Source organism: Coregonus clupeaformis, chromosome 31 (assembly GCF_020615455.1).
Source record: "Coregonus clupeaformis isolate EN_2021a chromosome 31, ASM2061545v1, whole genome shotgun sequence".
Taxonomy (NCBI): domain Eukaryota; kingdom Metazoa; phylum Chordata; class Actinopteri; order Salmoniformes; family Salmonidae; genus Coregonus; species Coregonus clupeaformis.
In genome coordinates this window covers 43,374,630-43,395,359 of record NC_059222.1, presented here as the reverse complement: position 1 = coordinate 43,395,359, position 20,730 = coordinate 43,374,630, and the positions used below count along the sequence as shown (strand labels likewise).

At 42.3% G+C, this 20,730-nt stretch overlaps 1 protein-coding gene across 1 annotated transcript in view; it reads left to right on the top strand.

Annotated features, from left to right (window-relative positions):
• The window catches only part of LOC121547878 (histone acetyltransferase KAT6B-like), a 95,882-nt gene that overhangs the window by 49,101 nt on the left and 26,051 nt on the right, over window positions 1-20,730 (top strand). Inside the window, exons 6-10 of the mRNA XM_045209902.1 lie at window positions 3,905-4,034; window positions 4,454-5,535; window positions 13,100-13,215; window positions 13,483-13,595; window positions 13,814-13,955. Of these exons, the coding sequence (XP_045065837.1) occupies window positions 3,905-4,034; window positions 4,454-5,535; window positions 13,100-13,215; window positions 13,483-13,595; window positions 13,814-13,955 (1,583 nt within the window). The remainder of the gene's footprint in view (window positions 1-3,904; window positions 4,035-4,453; window positions 5,536-13,099; window positions 13,216-13,482; window positions 13,596-13,813; window positions 13,956-20,730) is intronic.

The following is a 20,730-nucleotide window of genomic DNA, read 5'->3' as shown; positions in this document are numbered from 1 at the left end:
CATAACCGCAGGCAGAACAGTTTAAACTGGAATAGCAGCAAGGCCAAGCGGACTGGGGACAGCAAGGTGTCATCATGCCCGGTAGTCTGACGTATGGTCCTAGGGCTCAGGTTCTCAGAGAGAAAGAGAGAAACGAGAGAATTAGAGAGAGCATACTTTAAATTCACACAGGACACTGGATAAGACAGGAGAAGTACTCCAGGTATAACCAACTAACCCCCAGCCCCCGACACATAAACTACTGCAGCATAAATACTGGAGGCTGAGACAGGAGCGGTCCGGAACACTGTGGCCCCATCCGAAGAAACCCCGGACAGGGCCAAACAGGAAAGGATATAACCCCACCCACTCCGCCAAAGCACAGCCCCGCACCACTAGAGGGATATCCCCAACCACCAACTTACAATCCTGAGACAAGGCCAGTAGCCCACAGAGGTCTCACCACAGCACAAACCAAGGGGGCGCCAACCCAGACAGGAAGATCACGTCAGTAACTCAACCCACTCAAGTGACGCACCCCTCCCAGGGACGGCATGAAAGAGCACCAGCAAGCCAGTGACTCAGCCCTGCAACAGGGTTAGAGGCAGAGAACCCCAGTGGAGGGGGAACCGGCCCGGCAGAGACAGCAAGGGCTGTTCGTTGCTCCAGCCTTTCCGTTCACCTTCACACTCCTGGGCCGACTACACTCAATCATATGACCTACTGAAGAGATAAGTCTTCAGTAAAGACTTAAAGGTTGAGACCGAGTCTGCGCTCTCACATGGGTAGGGCAGACTGTTCCATAAAAATGGAGATCTATAGGAGAAAGCCCCTGCCTCCCGCTGTTTGCTTAGAAATTCTAGGGACAATTAGGAGGCCTGCGTCTTGTGACCGTAGCGTCGGTATTGGTAGTGTACGGCAGGACCAACTCGGAAAGATAGGTAGGAGCAAGCCCATGTAACGCTTTATAGGTTAACAGTAAAACCTTGAAATCAGCCCTTGCCATTAACAGGAAGCCAGTGTAGGGAAGCTAGCACTGGAGTAATATGATCAAATTTCTTGGTTCTAGTCAGGATTCTAGCAGCCGTATTTAGCACTAACTGAAGTTTATTTAGTGCTTTATCCGGGTAGCCGGAAAATAGAGCATTGCAGTAGTCAATATACCCTTTGTTGGCAATGACACAGGTCAAATGTTTTCTGTAAGTCTTCACAAGGTTTTCACACACTGTTGCTGGTATTTTGGCCCATTCCTCCATGCAGATCTCCTCTAGAGCAGTGATGTTTTGGGGCTGTCGCTGGGCAACACAGACTTTCAACTCCCTCCAAAGATTTTCTATGGGGTTGAGATCTGGAGACTGGCTAGGCCACTCCAGGACCTTGAAATGCTTCTTACGAAGCCACTCCTTCGTTGCCCGGGCGGTGTGTTTGGGATCATTGTCATGATGAAAGACCCAGCCACGTTTCATCTTCAATGCCCTTGCTGATGGAAGGCGGTTTTCACTCAAAATCTCATGATACATGGCCCCATTCATTCTTTCCTTTACACGGATCAGTCGTCCTGGTCCCTTTGCAGAAAAACAGCCCCAAAGCATGATGTTTCCACCCCCATGCTTCACAGTAGGTATGGTGTTCTTTGGATGCAACTCAGCATTTTTTGTCCTCCAAACACGACGAGTTGAGTTTTTACCAAAAAGTTATATTTTGGTTTCATCTGACCATATGACATTCTCCCAATCCTCTTCTGGATCATCCAAATGCGCTCTAGCAAACTTCAGACGGGCCTGGACATGTACTGGCTTAAGCAGGGGACACGTCTGGCACTGCAGGATTTGAGTCCCTGGCGCGTAGTGTGTTACTGATGGTAGGCTTTGTTACTTTGGTCCCAGCTCTCTGCAGGTCATTCACTAGGTCCCCCCGTGTGGTTCTGGGAATTTTGCTCACCGTTCTTGTGATCATTTTGACCCCACGGGGGTGAGATCTTGCGTGGAGCCCCAGATCGAGGGAGATTATCAGTGGTCTTGTATGTCTTCCATTTCCTAATAATTGCTCCCACAGTTGATTTCTTCAAACCAAGCTGCTTACCTATTGCAGATTCAGTCTTCCCAGCCTGGTGCAGGTCTACAATTTTGTTTCTGGTGTCCTTTGACAGCTCTTTGGTCTTGGCCATAGTGGAGTTTGGAGTGTGACTGTTTGAGGTTGTGGACAGGTGTCTTTTATACTGATAACAAGTTCAAACAGGTGCCATTAATACAGGTAACGAGTGGAGGACAGAGGAGCCTCTTAAAGAAGAAGTTACAGGTCTGTGAGAGCCAGAAATCTTGCTTGTTTGTAGGTGACCAAATACTTATTTTCCACCATAATTTGCAAATAAATTCATAAAAAATCCTACAATGTGATTTTCTGGATTTTTTTTCCTCAATTTGTCTGTCATAGTTGAAGTGTACCTATGATGAAAATTACAGGCCTCTCTCATCTTTTTAAGTGGGAGAACTTGCACAATTGGTGGCTGACTAAATACTTTTTTTCCCCACTGTAATTAGGTCTATACACAGTGTTGTAACAATGTTAAAATAGTTAAAGTACAAAAGCGAAAATAAATAAGCATAAATATGTGTTTTATTTACAATGGTGTTTGTTCTTCACTGGTTGCCCTTTTCTTGTGGCAACAGGTCACAAATCTTGCTGCTGTGATGGCACACTGTGGTATTTCACCCAGTAGATATGAGAGTTTATCAAAATGTAGATTTGTTTTCAAATTCTTCGTGGGTCTGTGTAATCTGAGGGAAATATGTGTCTCTAATATGGTCATACAGTGCCATGCAAAAGTATTCATCCCCCTTGGCGTTTTTTTCAATTTTGTTGCATTACAACCTGTAATTTAAATGGATTTTGATTTCATGTAATGGACATACACAAAATAGTCAAAATTGGTGAAGTGAAATGAGAAAAAGATAAATAACGGAAAAGTGGTGCGTGCATACAGTGGGGAAAAAAGTATTTAGTCAGCCACCAATTGTGCAAGTTTTCCCACTTAAAAAGATGAGAGAGGCCTGTAATTTTCATCATAGGTACACGTCAACTATGACAGACATTGAGAGAAAAAAATCCAGAAAATCACATTGTAGGATTTTTAATGAATTTATTTGCAAATTATGGTGGAAAATAAGTATTCCCAATTGGGAATCTGTGGTATGACTGAAAGATTGCTGTACACCAGCGGAACCCATCCAACTTGAAGGAGCTGGAGCAGTTTTGAAGAATGTGCAAAAATCCCAGTGGCAAGATGTGCCAAGCTTATAGAGACATACCCCCAAGAGACTTGCATCTGTAATTGCTGCAAAAGTTGGCTCTACAAAGTATTGACTTTTGGGGGGTGAATAGTTATGCACGCTCAAGTTTTTTTTTTTTTTTCTTGTTTGTTTCGCTATAAAAATATTTTGAATCTTCAAAGTGGTAGGCATGTTGTGTAAGTCAAATGATACAAACCCCCAAAAAATCCATTTTAATTCCAGATTGTAAGGCAACAAAATAGGAAAAATGCCAAGGGGGGTGAATACTTTCGCAAGCCACTGTGCATTTGGCAGGAGGTTAGGAAGTGCAGCTCAGTTTCCACCTCATTGTGTGGGCAGTGTGCACATAGCCTGTCTTCTCTTGAGAGCCAGGTCTGCCTTCGGCGGCCTTTCTCAATAGCAAGGCTATACTCACTGAGTCTGTACATAGTCAACGCTTTCCTTAAGTTTGGGTCAGTCACAGTGCCACTGTGTACTCTCTGTTTGTAGGGCCAAATAGCATTCTAGTTTGCTCAGTTTTTTAGTAAATTCTTTCCAATGTGTCAATTAAAACGTATCTCTCTCTGTCTCTGTTTCTCTCTCTCTCTCTCTGTCTCTCTCTGTCTCGCTGTGTCTCTGTCTCGCTCTGTGTCCAGGTACCTGGGTCTGTCAGGTCTGCAGGCTCAAGGAAAATGGAAAGACATTTCTGCATAAGAAAGCCGATCAGATCAAACGTCGATATGCAAAGCCAATCGGGAGGCCCAGAAATAAGCTCAAACAAAGAATGTAAGTTTATCATCATGATCTGGTGCGGCAGGTAGCTTAGTGGTTAAGAGCGTTGTGCCAGTAACCGAAAGGTCGCTGGTTCTAATCCCTGAGCTGACTAGGTGAAAAATCTGTCTGTGCCCTTGAGCAAGGCACTTAACCCTAATTGCTCCTGTAAGTCGCTCTGGATAAGAGCATCTGCTAAATGACTAAAATGTCAAATGTAATGATCTGTTAGAGTAAATATTGTAAACCACCTTATTGCCTCAAGGAAATCCACCAGCTTTTTATCGCAATATTTTGTTTTTATTGAGTTATGACTAAGTTGTTAGTACTTATATTCTCATAAAGTTTAGCTTTGTTTCTCCGTATAGCTTTTGATTTAATGACTCTTAAAAAATGATTTTGTTTCCTTAACCCTATGTTGTTTTGTGTTCTAGGTCTGTAAGCAGTGGTGATGGCTCCATGCTAGCCCGGGGAGGAAGGGGGTCACCTGGTAGGGGTCAAAAGCTTACCGTCTATTCCACATCTTCATCTGGTCATGCAGCATCTGTGAAGGACGCCACAGACAGATTGGCTGTTGCTACAGCAGACCCCTGTTGGGCAGGTGACGCTGTCACCCCCACCACCCAATTCACCACCACCTCCTCCACCCTCTCCACCACTCCCCCCCTCACGCCCACCTCGTCCTCCTCCTCCACCCCAGCAGCTATACTCACTGTTAACAAGAAAACCAAAGGGCTTATCGATGGGCTTTCCAAATTCTTTACCCCCTCACCTGTCGGCCGCAGGTTGTCGCGAGCCGGCGAGATCTTAGACTCCTCAACCTCGAAAGTGTCACAGTCTCGTTGTCCTGCTAGGAAAAAGCCTGTCCCTCTGCCAAAATTATCGAAACTCAGTCAATCTCAGTCTGTTGTTGGCTTGGCGGCAAAGCTAACCACCACCACCCTATCTCCCTGTACACTCCCCATCTCTCCCCCACCCACGTTGCCTGGACAGGGCCCCACCACCTCCCAGGTCTTCTCCAGCTCCACCTCCGCTAACTCCCCCCAGAGCTCTTCCAGCCAGTCCAGCGTCCCGTCCCTCTCTATTCTCTCTGATCACAACCAACTTAAGGGACTCTTTGACGGACTCTCCCATATATATGCCACTCAGGGACAGTCTCGGAAAAAGGGACTGCCTAGCTATGCGCCGCCTAAGCGCAGGCACCATAAGGCATCCAAAACGTGTCCTCTCATTCCCCATCCTTCCCAGCAGCACCTTGGAAAGAAAGAGATGATACGGAATCGGTTGATGTTGTTGTCCCATTCCTCCCCTGCCTCCTCTTCCCATCCTGGGCCCGGCCGGCCCACGGGGCGCCCGTTCAAGGTGGTCAGTCATTTCAGACGTAACCCCTTTTTAAAAAAGCACAGGACGCTAGGCAGGCTAAGATGTAGGATGACCCCTCAGAAGGGAACCCAGGAAACACCAGGAAAGGGAGACATGACAGACGAAGGAAGAGTTAAGGCAGAGCACGACCATGGTAAGAAAAGGCTTGAACGCTCCAACCGACACTACCTGCGTCTACCGCTATTTTTAATATTATTTTAAACCCAAGGCTTGTCACAAATTGCCTGGCAATTTCTAAAAAAAAATTATACTACTGTATGAGATAGCTAATGTTTTTTTTAAAAGAGTGAACATTCCCCATCCTCACTTTTCTTAAATAACATTTTAACAAGTTTCTACTACTAATCTTTTATTGTACCACCTACTTTTAATTGATTAATTTCTGTTTTTCTAACACGTTTTAATTTCATTATTGCATTTTGACTTGAATGGCTGCGTTATTAGTCTAGCAATGCAGCTTCTTTGTCACAGTAGTGCATGGGACATCCAACCTGGCCCAACCACTGCTCCCTCCCTCCTCTGTCCTCTGCAGTAGTGCATGGGACATCCAACCTGGCCCAACCACTGCTCCCTCCCTCCTCTGTCCTCTGCAGTAGTGCACCGCCTTCGCCCATAGTGACCGTCGCCGTAGTGACCGTAGTATTATTAGCACTCTTCTTCCTCCCGTTCCTCCGCCACTGCACCACCACCACAACAACAACAACAACACCAGTGGCGCTGTCACCGTTCACCTTCACCTCCAACAGTCATTAGACTGACATACAACCTAGTGATTGACATTCACCTACCATTGATGATTCACACTTGACATGATGATTACGACTATTGATCTACCCCCTCCCCATCATATGGTGCCATAGGGATGGTTTCCCGGATACAGATTTAGCCTAGTCCTAGACTAAGAAGCATGTCCAATTTAGATTCTCCATTGAGCTTTTTAGTTCAGGATTTGGCTTAATCTGTGTCTGGGGAAACCGGACCTAAAGGGCTATGGATTTGATTTGAAAGGTTTGTAAACAGTGGGACCAAGTCACTGTTATTCAAGTCACATGCAAGTCACGAGGTCCGAGTCTCAAGTCTAGTCCAAAGTAGAACCGATCGAGTCAAGTCCAAGTCGAGTTTTAAAAAAGCTATACATGCAATGACTGGTTCAGCTACAAATCTTTGTCTATTTATTGAGACTATAGACAGCCCTTTTCATTATTTAGTCTACAACACATTTTGATTATGTAATTTTAAAATAGGGACCTTGTAACGGTCTTAAAGGGATACTTCGGGATTTTGGCAATGAGGCCCTTTATCTATTTCCCCAGAGGCAGATGAACTCATGGATACCATTTTTGTCTCTGTCCAGTATGAAGGAAGTTAGTGGTAGTTTCGCGAGCCAATGCTAACTAGCGTTAGCACAATGACTGGAAGTCTATGGGTATCTACTAGCATGCTCATTGCGAAAAATCCCAAAGTATCCCTTTAATTAAGGGCTTGAAATCAGCAGAAGGCAAGGCAGATTGATGTTCTCAATGTAGATTTATTTACAGATCTTGTTGATCCAATTGTGAAAGCGCAATATCGTACTAAATATACAAGTAGATTTACCAAATATATATATATATATATATATATATATATACTGGCAACAGCCCAAAAGAAATAGCCTCTGTGTCAGGTTTAACCTGTCCCATCTGAACGGACACAGGTAGAGGGCCAAGCTGTACAGCCTGGTTCCCCTTTGAGAAACCAAATGGAATCTGTCTAACAGGAGCTCAACAGATGCATATCAGCACTTGGCCCCTCCCAGGACCAAACAATTACCCAATTGGCAATTACATTTACATTTTAGTCATTTAGCAGACGCTCTTATCCAGAGCGACTTACAGTTAGTGAGTGCATACATTTTTCATACTGGCCCCACCCCCGTGGGAAACGAACCCACAACCCTGGCGTTGCAAGCGCCATGCTCTACCAACTGAGCTACAGGGTAGCAATTACACAACCAATAAACGTATTCTACAATGGAAAAGGCAATTTCCACATCCATTGTTACATTGGTGCATTCTTCTTAATCAGACTTAATGATTATTAATGATATTTCATCACCATTCATACGTGGAACAACCATTTTATCTTTATTAAACGTATTGACTCCAAAGCGTTACATGCAGGCCTATTCTGCTCCTATTAAACACAACCAGATTGACGAACGCATAGGACACAGACACACGGAGCTCCGACGTAACCCGGGAAATATGAACAAGGGAAACCATTTGAATTAAATAAACAGAACTTCTACCTCCATGAACGTTCATGTGCACAATGAACAATCGCACCCACTCAGAGGGTACGAAATGGTCAATTGAAATGTATCGTACCAAACATGAAACGGGAATGTCGTAAGTGTTGCAATAACCGGTATTGGGATGGGATGATGAAATGCTAGCAGTTATTGTAGTGTTAGATGGAGGATAGATTTACCACATATGCATTAATATGTGTAAAAGCACCAGCAAACATTTCAACCAGAGAACAAAGCGCGCTCCACTGGTGGGAGTTTGGAGAGACGCGCCTTTGGTGCCTCTTCGCCACAGTAATAATTAATTTTAACAACAAATTCCAGATGCAAGCTTCATATGTAAATGATCAATTTGAAGTACAGTGGGGGGAAAAAAGTATTTAGTCAGCCACCAATTGTGCAAGTTCTCCCACTTAAAAAGATGAGAGAGGCCTGTAATTTTCATCATAGGTACACGTCAACTATGACAGACAAAATGAGGAAAGAAAATCCAGAAAATCACATTGTAGGATTTTTAATGAATTTATTAGCAAATTATGGTGGAAAATAAGGATTTGGTCACCTACAAACAAGCAAAATTTCTGGCTCTCACAGACCTGTAACTTCTTCTTTAAGAGGCTCCTCTGTCCTCCACTCGTTACCTGTATTAATGGCACCTGTTTGAACTTGTTATCAGTATAAAAGACACCTGTCCACAACCTCAAACAGTCACACTCCAAACTCCACTATGGCCAAGAACACCGATTTTTTTTTTTCTTCTCATTTTGTCTGTCATAGTTGACGTGTACCTATGATGAAAATTACAGGCCTCTCTCATCTTTTTAAGTGGGAGAACTTGCACAATTGGTGGCTGACTAAATACTTTTTTTCCCCACTGTACATCATTTAAAACTCAAACTCCAGTCTCAAACTAATCTCTGTAACCTTTTTTTTATGTATCATTTCCACTTCTTGTAACGTATTCTGTTTTGTTGGTGTATAATACATCATTTCAAGTGTTTATTTTATTTTATTTATGCTAAAGCTGCTTGCTTAGCTTTTCAACAAAATGGCTGTTTCATCGTAGTCTCCACACTCTGCAGCTGTCAGTGCATTGGCTTTTTAATTCATAGAAAACTGTTGGTCTTTTTTGTCCTAAATGACCAGAGCCCTATGGGCCGGGAATAGGGTACCATTTGGGACACAGACTTGGTGGGATAACTAAGCACATGAAAGCGGTTACGTAATTAGTGATTTTTAAGTTTAACATCATCACATTAGGGATTTTCATACACACATCCAGAGATGATTCATACATTATGATGCATACATTGATACATACATTACAAAACATGCATTACAAGCACATTAAAACAGAATTGACACGCGCTACAGAACACTGCTCCCCATCTAGCAGTTATTGTAGTGTTAGATGGAGTATAGATTTACCACATATGCATTAATATGTGGTCCTCTGTAGCTCAGCTGGTAGAGCACGGCGCTTGTAACGCCAAGGTAGTGGGTTCGATCCCCGGGACCACCTATACACAAAAAAATATATATAATAATATGTATGCACGCATGACTGTAAGTCGCTTTGGATAAAAGCGTCTGCTAAATGGCATATATATAAGTGACAATCCACCATGTTTGATTATGCACCTTTGATGTGAATGTTTGTAACAGGCTGTTTGGTTACTGTGACTGGAACAGGCTGTAACATGCTGTAACATGCTGTTTGGTTACTGTGACTGGAACAGGCTGTTTGGTTACTGTGACTGTGACTGGCTGTAACAGGCTGTTTGGTTACTGTGACTGGCTGTAACAGGCTGTTTGGTTACTGTGATTATAACAGGCTGTAACATGCTGTTTGGTTACTGTGACTGGAACAGGCTGTAACAGGATGTTTGGTTACTGTGACTGTAACAGGCTGTAACAGGCTGTTTGGTTACTGTGACTGGAACAGGCTGTAACAGGCTGTTTGGTTACTCTGACTGGAACAGGCTGTAACAGGCTGTTTGGTTACTGTGATTATAACAGAATGTAACATGCTGTTTGGTTACTGTGACTAACAGGCTGTTTGGTTACTGTGATTGTAACAGAATGTAACAGGCTGTTTGGTTACTGTGACTGGCTGTAACAGGCTGTTTGGTTACTGTGATTATAACAGGCTGTAACATGCTGTTTGGTTACTGTGACTGGAACAGGCTGTAACAGGTTGTTTGGTTACTGTGACTGGAACAGGCTGTAACAGGCTGTTTGGTTACTGTGATTATAACAGAATGTAACATGCTGTTTGGTTACTGTGACTAACAGGCTGTTTGGTTACTGTGATTGTAACAGAATGTAATAGGCTGTTTGGTTACTGTGACTGGAACAGGCTGTAACATGCTGTTTGGTTACTGTGACTGGAACAGACTGTTTGGTTACTGTGACTGTGACTGGCTGTAACATGCTGTTTGGTTACTGTGATTATAACAGAATGTAACATGCTGTTTGGTTACTGTGACTAACAGGCTGTTTGGTTACTGTGATTGTAACAGAATGTAACAGGCTGTTTGGTTACTGTGACTGGCTGTAACAGGCTGTTTGGTTACTGTGATTATAACAGGCTGTAACATGCTGTTTGGTTACTGTGACTGGAACAGGCTGTAACAGGTTGTTTGGTTACTGTGACTGGAACAGGCTGTAACAGGCTGTTTGGTTACTGTGATTATAACAGAATGTAACATGCTGTTTGGTTACTGTGACTAACAGGCTGTTTGGTTACTGTGATTGTAACAGAATGTAATAGGCTGTTTGGTTACTGTGACTGGAACAGGCTGTAACATGCTGTTTGGTTACTGTGACTGGAACAGACTGTTTGGTTACTGTGACTGTGACTGGCTGTAACATGCTGTTTGGTTACTGTGACTGGAACAGGCTGTAACATGCTGTTTGGTTACTGTGACTGGAACAGGCTGTAACAGGTTGTTTGGTTACTGTGACTGGAACAGGCTGTAACAGGCTGTTTGGTTACTGTGATTATAACAGAATGTAACATGCTGTTTGGTTACTGTGACTAACAGGCTGTTTGGTTACTGTGATTGTAACAGAATGTAACATGCTGTTTGGTTACTGTGACTGTAGCAGGCTGTTTGGTTACTGTGACTATAACAGAATGTAACATGCTGTTTAGTTACTGTGACTGTAACAGGATAAACTGTTTCTGCAATTCTACCCATTTTGCCATGGGATAATTTGCCGGAGATAATTTCTTTGCAGTTTTAAAGCTAATTTTCTGTGATTTTACACATTTCGTCATGATTTATGCCATGTTAATATGAAATCTGAGTGCGAGTGACTAACAACATCACTTGGGCCCTGTGTGCCCGGTCGGTATTCGGCCATGATTACTACAAGTTTAGATAGCTGGCAAGACTAACTTACCAATCAAAACAATTGTTAGCTGACATGGGCTAATTGAGTGACTGTCAGAGACTGACATAACAAGAGAGAAACTACTGATGCACAACCACATTTCTAAATTGCATCTTGTGTATTCTGCTACTCTAACTCTCAACAGTAAGTTGAGACCCCTGTTTGAGTATGTATGTATGTGTGTGTGTGTATATATATGTATGTGTGTGTGTATATAAAAGTATATATATATATATATATATATATATATATATATATATATATATATATATATATATATATATATACTCAGCAAAAAAAGAATTGTTCTCACTATCAACTGCGTTTATTTTCAGCAAACTTAACATGTGTAAATATTTGTATGACCATAACAAGATTCAACAACTGAGACATAAACTGAACAAGTTCCACAGACATGTGACTAACAGAAATTGAATAATGTGTCCCTGAACAAAGGGGGGGTCAAAATAAAAAGTAACAGTCAGTATCTGGTGTGGCCACCAGCTGCATTAAGTACTGCACTTCATCTCCTCCTCATGGACTGCACCAGATTTGCCAGTTCTTGCTGTGAGATGTTACCCCACTCTTCAACCAAGGCACCTGCAAGTTCCCAGACATTTCTGGGGGGAATGGCCCTAGCCCTCACCCTCCGATCCAACAGGTCCCAGACGTGCGCAATGGGATTGAGATCCGGGCTCTTCGCTGGCAATGGCAGAACACTGAAATCACGCACAGAACGAGCAGTATGGCTGGTGGCATTGTCATGCTGGAGGGTCATGTCAGGATGAGCCTGCAGGAAGGGTACCACATGAGGGAGGAGGATGTCTTCCCTGTAACGCACAGCGTTGAGATTGCCTGCAATGACATCAAGCTCAGTCCGATGATGCTGTGACACACCGCCCCAGACCATGACGGACCCTCCACCTCCAAATCGATCACGCTCCAGAGTACAGGCCTCGGTGTAACGCTCATTCCTTCGACAATAAACGCGAATCCGACCATCACCCCTGGTGAGACAAAACCGCGACTCGTCAGTGAAGAGCACTCTTTGCCAGTCCTGTCTGGTCCAGCGACGGTGGGTTTGTGCCCATAGGCGACGTTGTTGCCGGTGATGTCTGGTGAGGACCTGTCTAACAGGCCTACAAGCCCTCAGTCCAGCCTCTCTCAGCCTATTGCGGACAGTCTGAGCACTGATGGAGGGATTGTGCGTTCCTGTTGTAACTCGGGCAGTTGTTGTTGCCATCCTGTACCTGTCCTGCAGGTGTGATGTTCGGATGTACCGATCCTGTGCAGGTGTTGTTATACGTGGTCTGCCACTGCGAGGACGATCAGCTGTCCGTCCTGTCTCCCTGTAGCACTGTCTTAGGCGTCTCACAGTACGGACATTGCAATTTATTGCCCTGGCCACATCTGCAGTCCTCATGCCTCCTTGCAGCATGCCTAAGGCACGTTCACGCAGATGAGCAGGGACCCTGGGCATCTTTCTTTTGGTGTTTTTCAGAGTCAGTAGAAAGGCCTCTTTAGTGTCCTAAGTTTTCATAACTGTGACCTTAATTGCCTACCGTCTGTAAGCTGTTAGTGTCTTAACGACCGTTCCACAGGTGCATGTTCATTAATTGTTTATGGTTCATTGAACAAGCATGGGAAAAAGTGTTTAAACCCTTTACAATGAAGATCTGTGAAGTTATTTAGATTTTTATCTTTGAAAGACAGGGTCCTGAAAAAGGGAAGTTTCTTATTTTGCTGAGTTTATATATATATAAGTGTGTGTGTGTGTGTGTGTGTGTGTGTGTGTATATGTGTATAAATGTGTGTGTGTGTGTTTTTGATGTCTTTGTTCAGTGGCCCTATTTTTGGAAATAGATCCACGGACCTACAAAAGCGGGGCGCGGGCCAGATGCCCATCCCTGGGTTACTGTGACCGTAACAGGCTGTTTGGTTACTGTGACTTTAACATGGTGGTTGGTTACTGTGACTAACAGATTGTAATGTTTGGTTTCTGTAACAGGCAGTGAAGGGGGGCTGAGGGTGAAGCAGGAACCCGGCTTTGTAGCGGTCTCCAGGGAACACGTCACAGAGGAAGACGTGGAGATATTCTCACAGGTCCAAGAGCTCTCGTCGCAGGTGAGGGAACTGTCCAAAAGAACCTCTCTCAATCACACTTCTCACACCTATAATCTAATCAATACAAGTTAGATTTAGCCTGTAACTTAACATTACAAGCCCTAAATGAAAGTTTGTCAGATGTTTTCAGACCTGAAAAGTAGTTTAGTGTCAAGAAGGGAAGGGTCCACATCCCATTGTTGAAGTTGCTGTTTAAGATACTGCCTATGTCAGACTGTTTGAATGCTTGTGGTACGACATTGAGCCATTTTGTTTTGTCATGTTTAGAGAAATGGAACCATGACCATCACTGACTCTGGACGATACCCTGCAGTCATCGAGTTTGGGAAGTATGAAATCCAAACCTGGTACTCTTCGCCTTACCCACCTGAATACTCAAGGTAGGCTTAATGTTTTACTCAGTCAAATTAGGACAAATCAATGCTAGGCTTGTTATTAGATCCAGTTTCGAAAACATTGTCCTAGTCCTATAGAAATACTGTACTTTGAGAGCATTATACCAGTGTGCGGATGTACTGTTTTTTTCTAGGCTTTTAATTTGCAAGCTGAAATAAAAATGGTCGTCTAACCTTTGTCTTGTTGTATCTGTCGTTGGCAGGTTGCAAAAACTTTACCTGTGTGAGTTCTGTCTGAAGTACATGAGGAGCAGGAACATCCTAAATCGACACACCATGAAGTGTGGTTGCTTTCACCCTCCAGCCAATGAGATTTACAGGAAGGACGACCTTTCAGTGTTCGAGGTCAGAGGTCACTCTTCACAGTAGTAAAGCAATGGCTGCATATTCCCTATATATAGTGCACTACTCTTGACCATATATATATATATATATATATATATACACAGTGCTATGAAAAAGTATTTGCCCCCTTTCTAATTTTCTCTACTTTTGCATATTTGTGATACTAAATATTATCAGATCTTCAACCAAAACCTAATATTAGATAAAGGGAACATAAGTGAACAAATAACACAACAATTACATATTTATTTCATAAACAAAGTTATGCAACACCCAATTCCCCTGTGTGAAAAAGTAATTGCCCCCTTACACTCAATAACTGGTTGTGCCACCTTTAGCTGCAATGACTCCAACCAAATGCTTCCTGTAGTTGTTGATCAGTCTCTCACGTCGCTGTGGAGGAATTTTGGCCCACTCTTACATTTACACTCTTCCATGCAGAACTGCTTAACTCAGTGACGTGTGGGTTTTCAAGCATGAACTGCTCGTTTCAAGTCCTGCCACAACATCTCAATTGGGATTAGGTCTGGACTTTGACTAGGCCATTCCAAAATTTCCAATTTGTTGCTTTTTAGCAATTTTCATGTACACTTGATTGTGTGTTTTTGATCATTGTCTTGCTGCATGACCCAGCTGCACTTCAGCTTCAGCTCACAGACGGATGGTCTGACATTCTCCTGTAGAATTCTCTGATACAGAGCAGAATTCATGGTTCCTTCTATTAAGGCAAGTCGTCCAGGTCCTGAGGCATCAAAGCATCCCCAAACCATCACACCACCACCACCATGATTGACCTTTGGTATGATGTTCTTACTGTGGAATGCAGTGTTTGGTTTTCGCCAGGCATAATGGGACCCATCTCGTCCAAATAGTTGACTCAGGTTTGCCAAAAAGCACCTGGATGATCATCAAGACTCTTGGAAGAACGTTCTATGGACAGATGATTCAAAAGGATACCTTTTTTGGACGACATGGTTCCAGTAATGCCTGGCGATTTCACCATGAGACCAATGGTGACTTTAAACTAGTGACAGAATTTAATGGCTGTGATAGGAGAAAACTGAGAATGGATCAACAACATTGTAGTTACTCCACAATACTAACCTAAATGACAGCGTGAAAATAAGGAAGCCTGTACAGAACATAAATATACCAAAACATGCAACAAGACACTAAAGTAAAACTGCAAAAAATGTGGCAAAGAAATTAACTTTATGTCCTGAATACAATGTGTTACAGCGAGGGGAAAAAAGTATTTGATCCCCTGCTGATTTTGTACGTTTGCCCACTGACAAAGACATGATCAGTTTATAATTTTAATGGTAGGTTTATTTGAACAGTGAGGGATAGAATAACAACAACAAAAATCCAGAATAACGCATGTCAAAAATGTTATAAATTGATTTACATTTTAATGAGGGAAATAAGTATTTGACCCCTCTGCAAAACATGACTTAGTACTTGGGGGCAAAACCCTTGTTGGCAATCACAGAGGTCAGACGTTTCTTGTAGTTGGCCACCAGGTTTGCACACATCTCAGGAGGGATTTTGTTCCACTCCTCTTTGCAGATCTTCTCCAAGTCATTAAGGTTTCGAGGCTGACGTTTGGCAACTCGAACCTTCAGCTCCCTCCACAGATTTTCTATGGGATTAAGGTCTGGAGAATGGCTAGGCCACTCCAGGACCTTAATGTGCTTCTTCTTGAGCCACTCCTTTGTTGCCTTGGCCGTGTGTTTTGGGTCATGCTGGAATACCCATCCACGACCCATTTTCAATGCCCTGGCTGAGGGAAGGAGGTTCTCACCCAAGATTTGACGGTACATGGCCCCGTCCATCGTCCCTTTGATGCGGTGAAGTTGTCCTGTCCCCTTAGCAGAAAAACACCCCCAAAGCATAATGTTTCCACCTCTATGTTTGACGGTGGGGATGGTGTTCTTGGGGTCATAGGCAGCATTCCTCCTCCTCCAAACACGGCGAGTTGAGTTGATTTTGGTCTCATCTGACCACAACACTTTCACCCAGTTCTCCTCTGAATCATTCATATGTTCATTGGCAAACTTCAGACGGGCCTGTATATGTGCTTTCTTGAGCAGGGGGACCTTGCGGGCGCTGCAGGATTTCAGGCCTTCACGGTGTAGTGCGTTACCAATTGTTTTCTTGGTGACTATGGTCCCAGCTGCCTTGAGATCATTGACAAGATCCTCCCGTGTAGTTCTGGGCTGATACCTCACCGTTCTCATGATCATTGCAACTCCACGAGGTGAGATCTTGCATGGAGCCCCAGGCCGAGGGAGATTGACAGTTCTTTTGTGTTTCTTCCATTTGCAAATAATCGCACCAACTGTTGTCACCTTCTCACCAAGCTGCTTGGCGATGGTCTTGTAGCCCATTCCAGCCTTGTGTAGGTCTACAATCTTTTCCCTGACATCCTTGGAGAGCTCTTTAGTCTTGGCCATGGTGGAGAGTTTGGAAACTGATTGATTGCTTCTGTGGACAGGTGTCTTTTATACAGGTAACAAACTGAGATTAGGAGCACTCCCTTTAAGAGTGTGCTCCTAATCTCAGCTCGTTACCTGTATAAAAGACACCTGGGAGCCAGAAATCTTTCTGATTGAGAGGGGGTCAAATACTTATTTCCCTCATGAAAATGCAAATCAATTTATAACATTTTTGACATGCGTTTTTCTGGATTATTTTGTTGTTATTCTGTCTCTCACTGTTCAAATAAGTCTACAATTAAAATTATAGACTGATTATTTCTTTGTCAGTGGGCAAACGTACAAAATCAGCAGGGGATCAAATACTTTTTTCCCCCACTGTATGTTTGGGGCAAATCCAATACAACACATGACTGAGTAGCACACTTAATATTTTCAAGAATGCTGGTGGCTGCATCATGTTATGGCTTGTCATCGGCAATGACTAGGGAGTGTCTTTGGATAAAAATAAACTGAATAGAGCTATGCACAGGCAAAATCCTAGAGGAAAACCTGGTTCAGTCTGCTTTCCAACAGACACTGAGATACAAATTCACCTTTCTGCAGGAATATAACCTAAAACACAAGGACAAATATACACTGGAGTTGCTTACGAAGACGACATGGAATGTTCCGGAGTGGCCTAATTACAGTTTTGACTTAAATCTGCTTGAAAATCTATGTCAAGTCTTGAAAATGGCTGTCTAGCATTGATCAACAACCAACTTAACAGAGCTGAAGAATTTTATAAAGAATAATTTGCAAAAATTGTACAATCCAGGTGAGCAAAGCTCTTAGAGATTTACCCAGAAAGAATCACAGCTGTAATCGCTGACAAAGGTGATTCTAACATGTATTGACTTAGGAGCTCGAATACTTACAGTGGGGAGAACAAGTATTTGATACACTGCCGATTTTGCAGGTTTTCCTACTTACAAAGCATGTAGAGGTCTGTAATTTTTATCATAGGTACACTTCAACTGTGAGAGACGGAATCAAAAATCCAGAAAATCACATTGTATGATTTTTAAGTAATTAATTTGCATTTTATTGCATGACATAAGTATTTGATACATCAGAAAAGCAGAACTTAATATTTGGTACAGAAACCTTTGTTTATTTTATTTTGTTTATTTTTTTATTTTTTTTGGGGGGTGGATCAGCTTAATATTGCAGATAGATTGTATCTTCTATCAATGTAATTGTCTGCATCACTTCCAATTCCCCCATGTTTTTTTTATATATATACTCCCCATTTATTACTTTTCAACCCCGCCATCCTTTCCCTACTTGGAGTAAATTAGTGAACAACAATCCCCAGGCTTCTACTTCCGGTCTATACTTACTATCTACACCTTATGGACACAGTTCATTTTACAATAATTGTATTATATATATATATATATATATATATATATATATATATATATATATATATATATAACAAACATTTTTATTTTATTTTTTATTTATTTATTTTTTTGCTCCTGAACTTCTTCTACCCTCAACCTCTCCGATCATTTTCATGATGTCCATCCGGTTTGCTTCTATATGCCATATCTTTCTAACTGTGCTCTTTTTCCAAAAGCTCCCAACATACAACCTATATACTTATTATGGACACAGTATGCTTACATTATTAGTTATCTTGTTATTATTTTGTTATTAGTTGTTATTAGTCCCATCCTTCAACTCTATTCAATACCTCCCATCTATCTCTTAACACCATCCATATAGGATTTCTATTTGCCATATATATTTCAACCGTACTGTGATGTTTTACAAAAGTTCTGAACCTTTCTATTCTCATTGCTTCTACAGATTGTGAATTAAAAATAACAGTTTTGCTAAAAGTATTATTATATTATTGATCGATCGATTGACTATGACTTTTCAGATCACCCAGTAATGCTATCTGCAAGGTTAGCTCCAGGTAAATATTGCAATCCTTTAGCCATTCCTGGACCTGTATCCAAAAACAAGCTACAAATGGACAGAACCAAAACAAATGATCTAATGATTCTGTCTCTTCACAGCAAAATCTGCAGAGCTGGGAAGATTGTATCCCCCATATAAATAACATTCTATTGGTAGCAAGAATTTTATATAATAATTTAAATTGAAAGATTCTAATTTTTGAATCCGGTGTCGTTTTGCGTGTCAGTTCATAAACACTATGCCATGGGATCGGTACGTCAAAATCTCTTCCCAACTATTTTGCAATCTATATGGGACGGCTGTCAATCCTTTGGTCCTTAAGTGAAACTGATATAATGTTTTTATTTATCACAGTTTTCCTTAACCAATTATGTTCTTTAATGCAAGGCCGACAGACAAGTTCCTTACTTTCTCCCCTTCCACTTTCCTCTTCCACTTTTCGGTAAGGCTGCAATTATTTGGTTGTAATTTTGGGTAGAGCAGACATTTCCATATGTTTTTGTTAGCTGCATGTGCGACATAACTCCACCAGTCCTACCGATTATATCATTTACTGAAGATTATACCTTTTTAAACATTCTGTCAAAAAATAAAGGTTTTGTCAATAAGTATATTTGAATTTAACCACAATATTTGTTGCATTATTTGTTCTGTTGTTTCTGGAGGATTAAATTGAAATTGCAACCAACTTTCTATGGCTTGTTTTAGAAATAATGATATTTGGGAGATGATTTCCTTTTCAAATAACTGCAAATGAGTTGTTGTAATCTGAATAAAGGGAAAAAGGCCTTTCTTGAACATTGGGTGAGACAATCTTATTAATTTGCTTGAGAACCAGTTCGGATTTAAGTAAACCTTTGTTTGCAATTACAGAGATCATACGTTTCCTGTAGGTCTTGACCAGGTTTGCACACACTGCAGCAGGGATTTTGGCCCACTCCTCCATACAGACCTTCTCCAGATCCTTCAGGTTTCGGGGCTGTCGCTGGGCAATACGGACTTTCAGCTACCTCCAAAGATTTTCTATGGCTAGGCCACTCCAGGACCTTGAGATGCTTCTTTACCGAGCCACTCCTTAGTTGCCCTGGCTGTGTGTTTCGGGTTGTTGTCATGCTGGAAGATCCAGCCACGACCCATCTTCAATGCTCTTACTGAGGGAAGGAGGTTGTTGGCCAAGATCTCGCGATACATGGCCCCATCCATCCTCCCCTCAATACGGTGCAGTCGTCCTGTCCCCTTTGCAGAAAAGCATTCCCAAAGAATTATGTTTTCACCTCCATGCTTCACGGTTGGGATGGTGCTCTTGGGGTTGTACTCATCCTTCTTCTTCCTCCAAACATCAGACCACATGACCTTCTCCCATTCCTCCTCTGGATCATCCAGATGGTCATTGGCAAACTTCAGACGGGCCTGGACATGCGCTGGCTTGAGCAGGGGGACCTTGCGTGCACTGCAGGATTTTAATCCATGACGGCAGTGTGTGTTACTAATGGTTTTCTTTGAGACTGTGGTCCCAGCTCTCTTCAGGTCATTGACCAGGTCCTGCCGTGTAGTTCTGGGCTGATCCCTCACCTTCCTCATGATCATTGATGCCCCACGAGGTGAGACCTTGCATGGAGCCCCAGACCGAGGGTGATTGACCGTCATCTTGAACTTCTTCCATTTTCTAATAATTGCGCCAACAGTTGTTGCCTTCTCACCAAGCTGCTTGCCTATTGTCCTGTAGCCCATCCCAGCCTTGTGCAGGTCTACAATTTGTATCCCTGATGTCCTTACACAGCTCTCTGGTCTTGGCCATTGTGGAGAGGTTGGAGTCTGTTTGATTGAGTGTGTGGACAGGTGTCTTTTATACAGGTAACGAGTTCAAACAGGTGCAGTTAATACAGGTAATGAGTGGAGAACAGGAGGGCTTCTTAAAGAAAAACTAACAGGTCTGTGAGAGCCGGAATTCTTACTGGTTGGTAGGTGATCAAATACTTATGTCATGCAATAAAATGCAAATTAATTACTTAAAAATCATACAATGTGATTTTCTGGATTTTTGTTTTAGATTCCGTCTCTCACAGTTGAAGTGTACCTATGATAAAAAATTACAGACCTCTACATGCTTTGTAAGTAGGAAAACCTGCAAAATCGGCAGTGTATCAAATACTTGTTCTCCCCACTGTATGTAATCAAGATATATTAGTGTTTTATTTTTCTTAAATGTTTTACAAATGTTAGAATTTGTCTTCCTTTTTGACATTAGAGTATTTTGTTTAGATTTTTGACCCAAAAAAAAGACAATTAAATCCATTTTGAATCCCAACTTTTAACACAACAAAATGTAGAAAAAGTCGAGGGGTGTGAATACTTTCTGA